General features: G+C 40.1%; 1 protein-coding gene across 1 annotated transcript in view; it reads left to right on the top strand.

The window, feature by feature from the left end:
- Positions 1–13,463, top strand: part of LOC127663458 (uncharacterized) — a 33,560-nt gene extending 20,097 nt beyond the window's left edge. Inside the window, exon 5 of the mRNA XM_052155064.1 lies at positions 13,353–13,463. Within this exon, the coding sequence (XP_052011024.1) occupies positions 13,353–13,463 (111 nt within the window). The remainder of the gene's footprint in view (positions 1–13,352) is intronic.
- Positions 13,464–13,678: the final 215 nt, after the last annotated feature.

Below are 13,678 nucleotides of genomic sequence, written 5' to 3' on the forward strand. Positions count from 1 at the left end.
CGAATATGTGGATGTCGAGTGCACGAAGACACAGGAAGTATAAGGTTTCCTCCATGAATGAGAGAGCTCGTCATGGAGGTCATTAAAAAAGGAAGGGACTGATATAGCGTTCACTTCCTTTTTTTTTTTTTTTTTGGCCACCAGACAGAAATATGTCTTCTAGTTTGGAGTGTTTGGGGGTGTCTTGTTCGTGTGGCCAGTCTAACTGTTGTCTGGCCACAGCCCAAGTAACCACCTCGAGTAATTCATCAGCTGCTTTATTATTGTGCGTGGAATGTTCAGAGGTTCAGCGCCCCCCCGTGAACCGAAGAGGTTCCGAAGCGTGCTTCAGGCTTTCAAGAAGGATCAGCAGGATCTGGAGAGAGAGCAAGCGATAGGGACGGACCCGTCTCTCGCTCCTCAGCCAGATCTATGCGAGAGCCCCTTGATGAAAGAGTGGGCGCTGCTCTTGGAAGTAAGTGAGACGAGTGTGAAGCATTATGATTGTAAACAGATCGCAATGCTCACACCTGCCCTGCCCCAATGCAAGAGCAGCATGCTCTTCCCCCAAACACACTAAACAAAACTGGTGTGTGTCCATTTCAGCCATAGAGCGTAAACATGGGAACACACACCGCTTGCTTTTTTTTTATCAGTCATTCTATTTCTTCTTTTCTTTTTTTTTTTAAAGTGAAAGACAAAGGTTTCTGCGCACTGCTTTACAATTCTAACCCCTAACAGAGAAAAGTAGAAAGTTCTGACAGTCAAGAAGCACAACACACACAGAATGATCTGAAGACAAATCTGACGATGCACCTGTGATGCATATAGCCCTGCTACAAGTGCATCCAATGATGTCATCAGCAGGGGCTATAAATTCTAGTCAATTTAATTGACGTGTTGCACACATATTCACAGCTGGTCACACCTAAAGTTGTTCCAAAGCGCTAAACCAGCGCAGCATCAAAGTGTAGCTTTTTGATAGGGAACACATTTGAGGACATGTGAACTTTGAGTTCAGGCTAAAGAAAATACATCTTTATCTGTAAGGAGTGAGTCATGATGGGTTTCCATTCTAGCTGATATCAAGTTACCAAATGAATTAAAAGAGGTAAAAATATCTTAATCTTATAACAAACCTATAATATGCATGTTGGGACTGAATCACAGCCAATGATTGAGTGAACAATAACCTACAGCAGTGAACTTCCTGGTGGAAATAATATCTGTTTTACAGGTCAATGACAATGCAATGTCTTATACACAATTTAATTTGGCTTGCAATTGAACATTGTACTGCTAAATTATTTACTTAATGAGTCAGTGTGTGTTGAGATAAAAGGAATTTCAACCATTTCCACAATTGCATTAATTTTCATGTTACTGACACCTTTGGCAAAGATCATAGATAATGTACACTGCAATGGCTTATACACAGTATACAATACTGTGTCATGAGAAAGAGGCAGAAATATATGCATTCTAAATGTTTAGTTTTATTGAAGTTAAACAAGTTTTATTGACCAACCATTTGCAATCAGTTTAATTTAGTGCTGCAATTCATTGCTAATTTTTTTTGCCAGCAAACCTAATTTACTTGAAAATTACACTTTTTTTACATTGTTCCTTATTCACAAAACTCAGCAATATTTGCTTACCACAATGAATATTGTGCTATTACCAATCACGTAAAGCAGGCGGTAGAATTTATCATTTGTGTATGTTTTCTTTTGATCGTGGCAGTAGTAATTCATCAAATCATGATTACTGTAAATGATGAAGAAGAGCATTATAACTAGGCATATATCCATACATGATGTATTTGAGTGCATTCTAAAGAGTCGAGTAAGGTGCCTGCATCACAGTGAGGAGCAATGCTGTACAATTTTAGTAAAGTATTGCAGGTTGGAGCTGTCTGCTGCATCTTCCAAAACCAAGTTCTCAGAACTAGCTTGCAAGATCTACAACTGTACCATTCAATTTGCATTCATCACAACATTTTGATGTGTGTTTGTATTTTTACCTTATTTGCATAATTCCTTTAGTGAGTGGATGCTAAAACAATGCAGACAGCATATGCAAATAAATGACGCCACCAGCAGGTGCAATTAATTTGTATTGAATGGACCCTCAATGTTTGACTTTTAAAACATCCTAGTGGTCATCAGAATTGAGATTGAAGCTGGAAAAATACAAATGATTTGGAACAGAAATCTGTTAGCACATAATTGTTCCTTATGGCACTGTGTGTTTATTTATTAATGTTCTTTTAATTCTAAACACATTGTGATGTGATATGCAAAAATATATTTGGAGACAAAACTCTGCCTTAATGCATCATGAGATTTTAAAGAGCTTTGTGTATACTAAGCAATACAAGGGAAGTAGGATTGTCAGGTACCTGTACAGAAATCAGATGACATATGAATAAAAGGTATTTTGCCTCCAGTGATTTTTATTTTCTCTATAGTGGATTCGTTGTCTACATTAACATCTCTGTAACTGTAAAATGTATCTTTAACGTGTGAGTTATAGTTGCTTTTAGTTATAGGCAACAATAATGTCTAAATGCTATATTGACACAAGATTACAAATAGTTTTTGTGGAAAATAATTATCAGTATAATTTGTGTGATTGTTCATCACAATACATTTGTAGCACTATACTGCAGAAGGAATAAGTATAATTTTATAAAGATGAATAATTCATTAATTGCTGTATATGGACTTTTAGCAACTGTGTTAGCCTAATGCAAATAGCTTTGTTGTTAGACCAATTCCCCATTGGGCTAATTTTGCAGGATCAGATCCCCCTTGATATGATAGAGCTTGCAGTCTAAATAATGTATTGATTGTATCCTAGACACATATGAGATACATTTAGGCCTACATGTTTTATAAACAAAGTAATGGTCATGTGCTTATGGGACTGTCAATGCTAGCATTGAGCATGCGGTTTTTTGTCATAGGAGCACTTTGCCACTAATCAGTAACAACAGGGTGCTTGCGAATGCTATTTAAATTTAACAGCTCAATTATAGCATTGACTCATTCAGAGGTCTGAAATGACAGTTTTCCAAATGTCACATTTCAGTAATGTCATGATGGATGCATTAAAATGTTCCAGTGACATCTTTACAACAAAAAAAACTCTTCGTTTGATACAGAAATGTAGAAATGTGTTCCTTGTTGCTTCCTGATGCCTGCGTAACATCAGTCACTCCCGGAGTCATGTAAACGTGATGCAGCTGACACTACTCACATGCTACCACTGGGCGTGTCAAAGCTTATAAAGGGAGACAGGGAAAAGGCAGTCGCATGTGTACAATATAACGTTGACTACTGTGTCGCACTGGATTGCCTCATCCATTTCATTATTCAAATCCTTGTCCTAGAGGCTGCAGACTCAAAAGTTTTTTTTTTTGGTGTTAGCATGAAAGTCATTTTCAGATTTAAGTTTTAATTTTAATTACTTTACAGAAAATTGCAAGGATTTACATGTTTGCAGAAGTTAGGTGATAAAAATATCAGATATTCACCATATAAAGTATTTAGGCAATATCATATGAGCAAGGGTACTGTTGTACTGAATATCAGTCCAGCTATGATTTAACAGTAGGTGTAGCAGGTACTGGGCCTCAGTGCCTGACCATCAGTTAAATCCCAGCAGTCTGTAAAATGGCAGAAATAGAGACACAATATAAAAGGTGCATGTGTGGTCAGCTCCGGTCTTGCTGGGTTACCTCGATTTTTCTCTTTTAAAATGTTCAGCAAAAGTAAAAAATAATTGTGACAGACCAGACTGAGATGCAGATGTAGGACCCATATGTAGATTTAATAGAGTAGTCAAGCAGGCAGAGGGTCAAAAATCCAGAAAACAGTATAGAAAGTCAGACAAATCCAGAGGAAACACTGAGGCGATATACACGTTAATGAGGCAAAAACAGGATAACCGCTTAGAGCTGCCAACTGAGACAGAACTGGCAAGACTTCTCACTGAATGGTAGAACCTCAGGGCTTAAATACACAGATAATGAGCAAATAATGAAATGGCGGGAGGCAATGCATGATGGGAGTTGTAGTCCAGTGAGGGATTAGTATTCAGGGGATGATGATGAACCGGATGGGAGAAGAGACAGCAGAAGATGTGAAAATAATATAAATTTTGTGTCACAAAGCTTCACAATAAATCATTTTTAAAGTTTCAGTCTCTTTCTTTGACTTTTATGTATTTTCCATTAACCATGAAACAATTCATAATTGTTCATATTTGCATTTTCATGAGTTTGCTTAGCATTACAATGCTCTACAAGCATTCACTTTGTTGGATTCACAGATTAATGACATCAATTGGTTTCTCAACATCAACTCCTACATGTTTACCCATTTTAGACCATTTCTGTGTGTTTTAAAATGTATATAACAATATTTGAATGGATATAAACATATATTGAAAAGCATTAAGCTCTACTGAGGCACTCCAGTCACGGGTAAATATTTGCAATTAATTATCGTGATTAAACAGTCAAAACACTGTCAAAACTCATCACATATTGATCACAAACATGTATACTCTTAACATAGAATGTAACTCTCCACTTAATAAAGCTTAACTCTTTGAAAACTATTTTTTTCTGATATTAATATGTAGGCACCATAAAAGTGACTGGCACTATGTGATATGGGTAATCTTCATGGCTTAACCATGATGCATGTGATGCAGTACTCATCAAAGGTAGTGAGTGAATTGAATTAGCTTATACTGTGTTTAATGAGGATAGTTTTTGGAATGTAGGTTGGCCAAGTGATGAATAAGTCATTCTTTGGGCATCTTTTCTGTCTCTGCTTAACCATCTTATTTTCTCACAAGGTTCCTGAAGCTGTGACACTCTCCCTTGGACCTCAGTAGGCTGTTCCTCTGGTGTGATTTCAAATTCTGGCTCAACATTTTAAGTTTTAAGTTTTAAGATTTCATCATTCACAATTCTTTTTTCATCATTGTTGCTGTCTGGATCCTCCTCAAGTTAAGTATCCACAAGCACTTGAACAACGCAGGTTGTTCCTGAAGTGTTTTGATTGTGTCAGGCACCAGTGGATCCCTTTAATCTGTGTAGGGTTCTTTCAATACAACCTGAGGCAGGACATTTCCAGGTTCTTCCCTCCTGATTTCTGTTTGCTTTGGATCTCTGATACTTTGCCAGTAAAAGGCAACTCTCTCTCCCTCTGAATCTGACTCTTCACTCTAAGTGCATGCTTCACCCCTTTTCCTTTTTGTCAGCCTTCTGTTCTGTTTTTTCATTGTATCAACACTTTCTCTTTGTTGTGCCTTTTGTTTTTGAGTCTAAACTCTCTGGTTTTGGCAGTTAATTTACAAGCAGAATAAGATTACAGTGCATTACAGAGTTCTCATCTTGCAATCATCATTCTCGGGATGTACTTTATGCACAGTGTTGTCCCCCAACTGCTCTTTCACAACATAGATGTTAGGTTCCCAGTAATAACGTAATTTCCCTTGACCACCTCTTTGGCTCAAGTTCCTCACCAGAATGAAATCTCCTTTCCTTAAGATGACACAGATGTCTTTTTAATCATAGTACTGTTTGTTGCGAAGACTCATATTTTTACTCTTCTGTGTTGCAATCCTATAGGCTTCAGACATTCGATCTGCCCAATGCTCTGCATATCTATGTGCTGTGTCAACCCTGTCTTCCTGCAAAAGTCCAAACAGCAAGTCAATGGGTAGTCATGGATGGCGGCCATACACGATGTAGAATGGAGAGTACCCTGTTGGCTCATGTTTGGTGCAGTTATACGCATGGAAGACCTTTGGCAGATGCTCCATCCAGCACTGTTTGTCTTTGTCTGCCAAAGTACGTAACATCTGGAGCAGAGTTCTGTTTAGTGTCTCTAAGGATTACTTTGAGGTTGGTATGGTGTAATAAGTTTTCAAATTCACAAGCCTGGTTATGATGTAACTTGGCTTGGAATCGTGGAATGAAATCAATGAAAATTTTCTCAGGTGCGGTCTTTCCAGATTTGTTCTTTGTCGGATAAGCTTGAGCGAATCTTCTGAAATGGTCAGTTACCATGAGAATATGCTTATATCCTCCTTAACTGGTCTCCTGATGCAGGTAGTCAATGCATAGCTGCTCAAGGGGTGCAATTGATGTGATTTTTCCCATGGGTGTTCACACATGCGTCACTGGCTGCTTCTGTGTTATGCAGCGACACCGGCAGGGTACATATTCCTCCACACTCTTCTTCATCCCAGGGCAATATAATCTTTCTCGGGCTAGTTGTAATACCTTCTCTGTCCCAACATGACTCATGTGGTTATGAAGCTGCTGGAGTACTGTTAGTCTGTACTTTGCAGGCAGCACCAGCTGTAATCTCTGCACTGTTCTCCTATACATCAGGCTGTTTTCTATGACTAATCTGTGTCATATCAAGGGTCAATGCAACAACAGTCTCTTTTAGATTGATGACTGGTCTAATTATCAGATCCTCTCTTTTCACCGATTCACCGATGAAAGGCTGCGGGGCCATCTGGCATACCGAAGGGTATCCTCACCCAATAAAATAGGCCCCAGGGGGTCACAAATGCTATCAGGTGTCATAACCTTTCGTCAATAAACCCCTGGTGGTAGGACTTACCCTGGTCCCGTATGAAGAAACAATGGTAACCAACCAGGGTGTTCATCAGGTCCTGAATTCATAGCAAGGGATGTCAGTCAGGCAGAGTCTTTCTGTTGAGCTGTCGGTAGTCAATGCATAATCTCAATACACCATCTTTCTTGCGGACACATACTACAGGTGCTGCGTAGGGCGACTTTGAATTTAATATCCAGCACATACTCTCTAACCTCTTTCAGCAATGGCTTTGGTATTGAGGTGTAGGCCTTTTGCACAGAAATCTCATCCTTTAAGCTTAGAGTCATTAGAAAACAGAATGCACATAATGAAATTTTTCGGCACAGGAGAACACTCCGTACTCTTCATAAAGCATTAGTCACACAACAGCTTGATGACATGCCTTGAGATGACTCAGGTTAACGGGAGGGTGCCAGAGAGGGTCTGTATCTTGCAATACAGGCTGAGACAAATCTTTTTCGTTTGTGGTACCTGACATGCTGGTACCTGACATTATCTTTGCAATGAATGTAATACCGCCATCGCTTTGTGTGGTTGCCTACTGTAACTCTGATATATGGTCGCCCTCCACTGTGAATCTCAACAAACCCTTCACTGAGGTCAAGTCAAGTCAAGTCAAGTGGTTTTATTTTCGTTTCAACCATATACAGTTAGTACAGTACACAGCAAAATGAGACAACAATCCTCCAGGATCATGGTGCTACATAAAAATAACATAGGACAAACACAGAACCACATGAGACTACACAACTAAATAAAATACCTATATAAAATACCTATATATACCTATATAAAGTGCACATGCAAACATGTGCAAAAAGTACGGAACAGTACAAGACATTTCTAACAATGAACAGGACAATAGGCACAGTGCGAGTCAGTGCAGCGCCAACCAGTACACAGTAGTGCAAAAAGATGAAAGTTTCTAAAAACGTAAACATAACATACTATGAGATAGTGTTCTATGCACATAGCAGTTATTGAATTAGCAGACAGTTATAAAGTGACAGTAATTAAAGTGCAACTCAGGTCTCGTGTGTGTGTGTGTGTGTGTGTGTGTCAAACTAGTCTCTGAGTATTGAGGAGTCTGATGGCTTGGGGGAAGAATCTGTTACACAGTCTGGCTGTGAGGGCCTGAATGCTTTGGTACCTCTTGCCAGATGGCAGGAGGGTAAAGAGTTTTGTAAATGTCTTTGATGGAGGGAAGAGAGACCCCGATGTTCTTCTCAGCTGTTCTCACTATCCTCTGCAGGGCTTTGCGGTCTGAAACGGTGCAAGTCCCAAACCAGGCAGTGATGCAGCTGCTCAGGATGCTCTCAATAGTCCCTCTATAGAATGTAGTGAGGATGTGGGGTGGGAGATGTGCTTTCCTCAGCCTTCGAAGAAAGTAGAGCCACTGCTGGGCTTTCTTGGTGACAGAGCTGGTGTTGAGGGACCAGGTGAGGTTCTTCGCCAGGTGAACACCAAGGAATTTGGTGCTCTTGACCATCTCCACAGAGGAGCCATCGACGGTCCTGTCATCTGCGAACATGACGATGTGGAGATGTCATGAGTCAGCAGAGTGAACAGCAGTGGACTGAGCACACAGCCCTGGGGGGCCCCAGTACTCAGTGTGGTGGTGGTGGAGATGCTGTTCCCGATCCGGACTGACTGAGGTCTCCCAGTCAGGAATTCCAGGATCCAGTTGCAGCGGGAGGTGTCCAGGCCCAGCAGGTTCAGCTTTCCAATCAGGTGCTGAGGAATTATTGTGTTGAATGCTGAGCTGAAATCTATGAACAGCATTCGAACGTATGAGTCCTTTTTTTCTAGGTGGGTGAGGGCTAGATGGAGGGTTGTGGCGATGGCATTGTCCGTTGAACGTTTTGTACGATACGCAAGCTGCAGTGGGTCTAGTGAGGGGGGGTCTATTGGGTCTAGGTCAAGCTGCCCTAGAGTTAGACTGTCACCATGGGGCTCAAAAAGAACTGTCCGGTTGGATGTGTTGAAGTTAGGAGGAACCTTACATCTTACATTGGCTATCTCCAGGCCCTGTCAATTTCTGTGGCCTCACTGCAGTACTCTTACCATGGTTCCACATTCCAACATCAACTTTGTAGGTAAGTTAGAATGATTGTGTATCAGGGACTGCTGTTTGTTGAGCACTTTTTGTTTTACTGTTGGGCACTGACCTCTTTTGTCTGTTAATGCAGCCGACAGCCCTTATGGCAGATCTCATTGTATTTAGGCCACATACCCTGGCACACAGTATGGAGAAACACTTTTTGTATGGTTTTTGTATCATATCTTATGTCAGCAGTCATTTGTTTGGAGGAAAATTAGATCTTTAAGGCTTATGACACACTATAAGAACTGTTGTGGGTTATCATGCTGTCCTTTGCGTGCACACATTAAAAACAGTTACGTGCTACTCTTGTCACCTAAGTTCTCTTTCTCCATCAGGATTTCTTTAAAGCGGCCAGGATTTGTGATTTTAGAACACCTCTAATGATTTCACTCTCAATAAAATGCTCTTGCATGGCCTCTTCAAGTTGTCTGCATATGCTATTGAAGCTGTTCTCAGAGGCAGAGTCACTAATCTGGCCTCTGTGCATTTTAAACTCTATGTGAGAGGTATGGAAGACCTCTCCTGGTCAACTGATCATCTGCATTGTGTGAAAAGGGGTTAGTATGCAGCTGGGATAAAGCTGGGCTGATTGGTGTTGGCAGAGTAGAGAAACCTCTGGCCTAAAACGTTTTGCCCAGTTCAAAGTAAGCAGTGTGTGTATGTATGTGGCTGATCTTTGTGTGGGTGGCTGTTGAGTGATGAATATGAGCCTGAGATTGTGTGGAAACACTAACGTTACTTCTATCTTGTTGTGTAACTGTACCCTGAAAACTGATCATTCGTGTAACTTTATCTCTAAGATCAAGTCACACGGCCATTGCCTCATCTTCCAATACAAACAGACTTTTACAATTTAGGTTACAAAATCAAAACATCCCTCTTCATCCCCAGCTCCAATTGTGACTCTTCTTTCCCATCTACTGGTCCAATGCTCTTGCTGACAAGAACGAGTTAATCAGCAGACAGTTTACAAAGGGCTTTCCTGATTTCTTTCACCAGGTTATTTATTTTCATTTGCCATCATACTGACCTTAATTTCAATGTCCCACACTGTCCAATAGTGGCACAAACTCAACTATGGAACGTAAAGTAAGTTGGTCTCCAGAATCATTTGGATCAGCTCCACTTCTCAAGAAGCACGATGCTGGATGAGCCACCAAGAACAGGTTCTGGGTCTCAGTGCCTGATGATCAATTAAATCAAAGTAGTCTGTAAAATGGTGGAAATAAAGACACAACACAAAGGTGCTTGCATGGTCATCTCCGGTCTTGCTAATTTATCTCTATTTGTCTCTTTTGAAACGTTCAGCAAAAGTAAAAAAGAATACACATTTTGTGTCAAAAAGCATCACAATAAAATGATTACAGATTCAGTGTCTTTCTTTGACTTTTAGGTCTTTTACATTAACCATGAAACAATAACCAATCACGTTACAGCTCATTTGCATATTCATGAGTTTGCTTAGCAGTACAATGCTCTACAAGCTTTCACTCGGTTGGATTCACAGATTAATGACATCAATCGGTCTCTAAACATAAACTCTTGCACGTTTTAACCATTTTAGACCGTTTTTGTGTATTTTAAGTGTATATAACTTCCAATCTCATGTAAACATTTGTGATTAATTATTGTGATTAAACAGTCAAAACACTGTCAAAACTCATCGTATACTGATCACAAACATGTCTACTCTTATCATTCATGTGCATTATGAGGTAAAGCAATCTACTGACATGTAAAATGGTGGATATAAAGACACAAGACAAAGCTGTAAGTGTGGTCAGCTCTGGTCATGTTGGGTTATGAAAAGCAGACCCTAGATATATTCCACTACAGATTACAGAATACATGCTGTAAAATTTGTATTTGTAACGTATTTTGTTAGATTACTTATGGTCAGTAACGTGTTCAAAATACTTTGGATTACTTCAGAACTGCAAGATTTTTTCACTTGCTTTTACTACAAAAACTCTGCCAGTACAGTAAGACAAAATAAAAATACATTCACTGAAAAACCTAAATATCTTAAGCAGTGTTATTTCTAAAACAAGATAAATCAAATGTATCTTGTTTTAAGGATTTTTAGATATTTTTACAGGAAAACAATACAAAAGTTATTATCAAGAATACGATTTTTGCCCTAATATCAAAGGTCTTACTAGTAAAATAAGAATTATGATCCAACATGAATTTCCTTGATAAAAAAATATGACTTTGCCTGGTAACATGTGCATGTAAAATGGCTAGAAATAGAATTTTAGCTTAGCGTAAAGCTAATGTCCTGTTTGGGCCACTGGAATGCGCCTGGCTGAAAAGCCATTACCGGGCAGGACACTGTTAGAGCCAAGGCTTCGGATTTAGACCAGAGTGTATAAAGTATCCATTTGTCATACCAAAGTAAAAGTAAAGATACATTCATGGAAATTTATAGTAAGTTAAAGGAGCTCATGAGAAAATGACTTATGTAAAAGTATATATATTATCAAAAATACAAGTAAATTGTATAAATTACAGAACAGTTCATTAAACCCATGGCAACTTATTTGATTGGTGGTGCTCATAATTTACTCACCCTCATGCCATCCCATATGTGTAGGACTTTCTTTCATCTGCACAACACAAACAAAGATTTTAGAAGAACACTTCAGCTCTATAGGTCAATTCAATACAAGTGAATGGTGGCCATACATTCCAAGCTACAAAAAGCACATTAAGGGAGCATAAAGTTATCTATACTACTACAGTGGTTAAATCCATGCCCTCTGAAGCAATTCAGTAGGTTTTGGGTGAGAATAAACAAAATTGTAACTCATTTTCACTGTATAACTTGCCATTGCAATCTCTAGGCACGATCATGATTTAAAGCTCAGTATCACTTTCTATTGCTTGATGCATGCGCAGAGACCTAGATGGTGATATAGGTAATCGAGTGTAATCGAGCATGAAATCCTGAGCGTCAAGGAGACTGCTAATATCAAGATTTATAGTCAAAAATGTAGTTTTATTTTGGGCTATTCTCACCCAAAACCAATTGGATCCATTCAGAAGACATTAGTGAAACCAATTTCTTTTGGATTCTCTTATGGATAACTCTTATGCTGAATTTATGTGCTTTTTGGAGCTTTTCACTATTCCACTATTCGCTTACATAACACTACAAAACAGCAATATTCTTCTGAAAATTGTTTCTGTTTGTGTTCTGCAGAGAAAAAAACGAAAGTCATTCACACCTTGGATCGAATGAGGGTGAGAAAATTATGAGAGAATGTACTTTTTTAAATTAACTATCCCTTTAATGGTGCATTCAAGTCACATCAAAATGATCATAATTATGTGATGAGTATAAATTAACACCACAGTCCATAAAAATCTCACTAAAGGGGAGAGTTGAGTCATATTAGTGACCAGAACAGAGACTTGTGGGGGTGGGCTCTTTTCATTGGAGCCAATAAGCAACAACCCAGAACACCCTGTCAACTGCATTGCACTGTGCAAAAAAACAGAGTTAAAACAAATGAACAAAAGCATAGCAATGACCTGACAACCATCTAGAACACCCTGGCAACTGCAGAGCAATGTGCTAAAACACAGAAAACAACTTAGCAACAGCCTAGTAACAAACTGCATAGTATGCCCTAGCAACCGTCCAGAAAACCCTAGTAAGCACATAATGTAGCATAAATATGTTACAAAGTAAATATAACACTTTTGCAACACAAGAAAACTAGTTTTGCTTAGGAAAAGACCATTCATCCATCTTCATAAAATCTAAAAACAAATATTTTTGGACATTTTCATGAGCTAACTTAATTTCCCCATCTGTCACTCACTTGACGTTGTGTCAATGTAGTGACACTAGGGGTCCCCTTGGGAGCCCCAAACACCTCTGGTCTTTGAGAAAAAGCCAATGGGAATTGGCATGCCACTCCACCGGACATACAGATATAAAAGGAGCTGGCTTGCAACCACTCATTCAGATTTTTTCTTCTCCTGAATCCATTCACCTCTGAAACAAGCTGTTGGATTTATGGTGCATTATAGCAGTTTCTCCCCCTCTTGCACCCCTGGTGTGCAGAGAATGCCCATGGGCGCTTCAGCAGCTAAAATAATATATTCATCCTAATAAAAGAGTGCATTTTCCAACTAAAAGTGTGGCGTCTTTTTAAAGTTGCCTTTCAGTCTGTGTATTATTCCTGATTGCCGTCATTACCTCTCCATTTCAGACGGCAACGATCGCTGTCTCACGTGCTTGGGCGGTGTCCACACGGAGACATCTTTTGTAGATTGCTCATTGCGTGAACATGACCATGGCAACGTTACAGTCGCGGCTTTCCTTTGTCAGAGGGAAATCCACCCCAGCAGCTCCCCGCCTCGGTCCTTCTACCTACGGGGTATGAGGCTGTGGCGGTTAGCGCTGGGGGTAATTTGGGGACCACAATGGGAGCTTCTCTGCCAGGAAACCTCCCACGGACCTCCCATTCCACATTACGCTCGTGTGCCCCGGTCAAATTCTGGGATGAGACCGCCGAGTGGAACCCTGCACTCTCCCCTGAACCCTTTTTCGCTCTCACTACCCTCGGTGGATGACCAGGACTGTCCGACTCATCTATGCGATTCAGTTCAAGTGCCCACCCAGGTTCAACAGCATCCACTTCACCTCAGTGAAGGGAGAGAATGCCGACGAGATGAAGAAGGGGTTTTACAGCCACTACTTCATCATACCGAAGTAAGGCTGTGGGTTGCGGACTACTGAACCGGGCCTTGCACAGACTCTCGTTCAAGTGAGTGTCTGACATAAAGATTGGTTTGCGGCAGTAGACCTGAAGGATGCATGTTTCTACGTCAGCACAGGCCCTTGCTGGGGTTTGCTTTTGAGGGTCGGGCATATCAGTACAAGGTCCTCCCCTTCGGTCTGTCCCTGTCATCATATGTAACCCTGTGTGAT

The sequence above is a fragment of the Xyrauchen texanus genome, chromosome 23, assembly GCF_025860055.1.
Source record: "Xyrauchen texanus isolate HMW12.3.18 chromosome 23, RBS_HiC_50CHRs, whole genome shotgun sequence".
Taxonomy (NCBI): Eukaryota; Metazoa; Chordata; class Actinopteri; order Cypriniformes; family Catostomidae; genus Xyrauchen; species Xyrauchen texanus.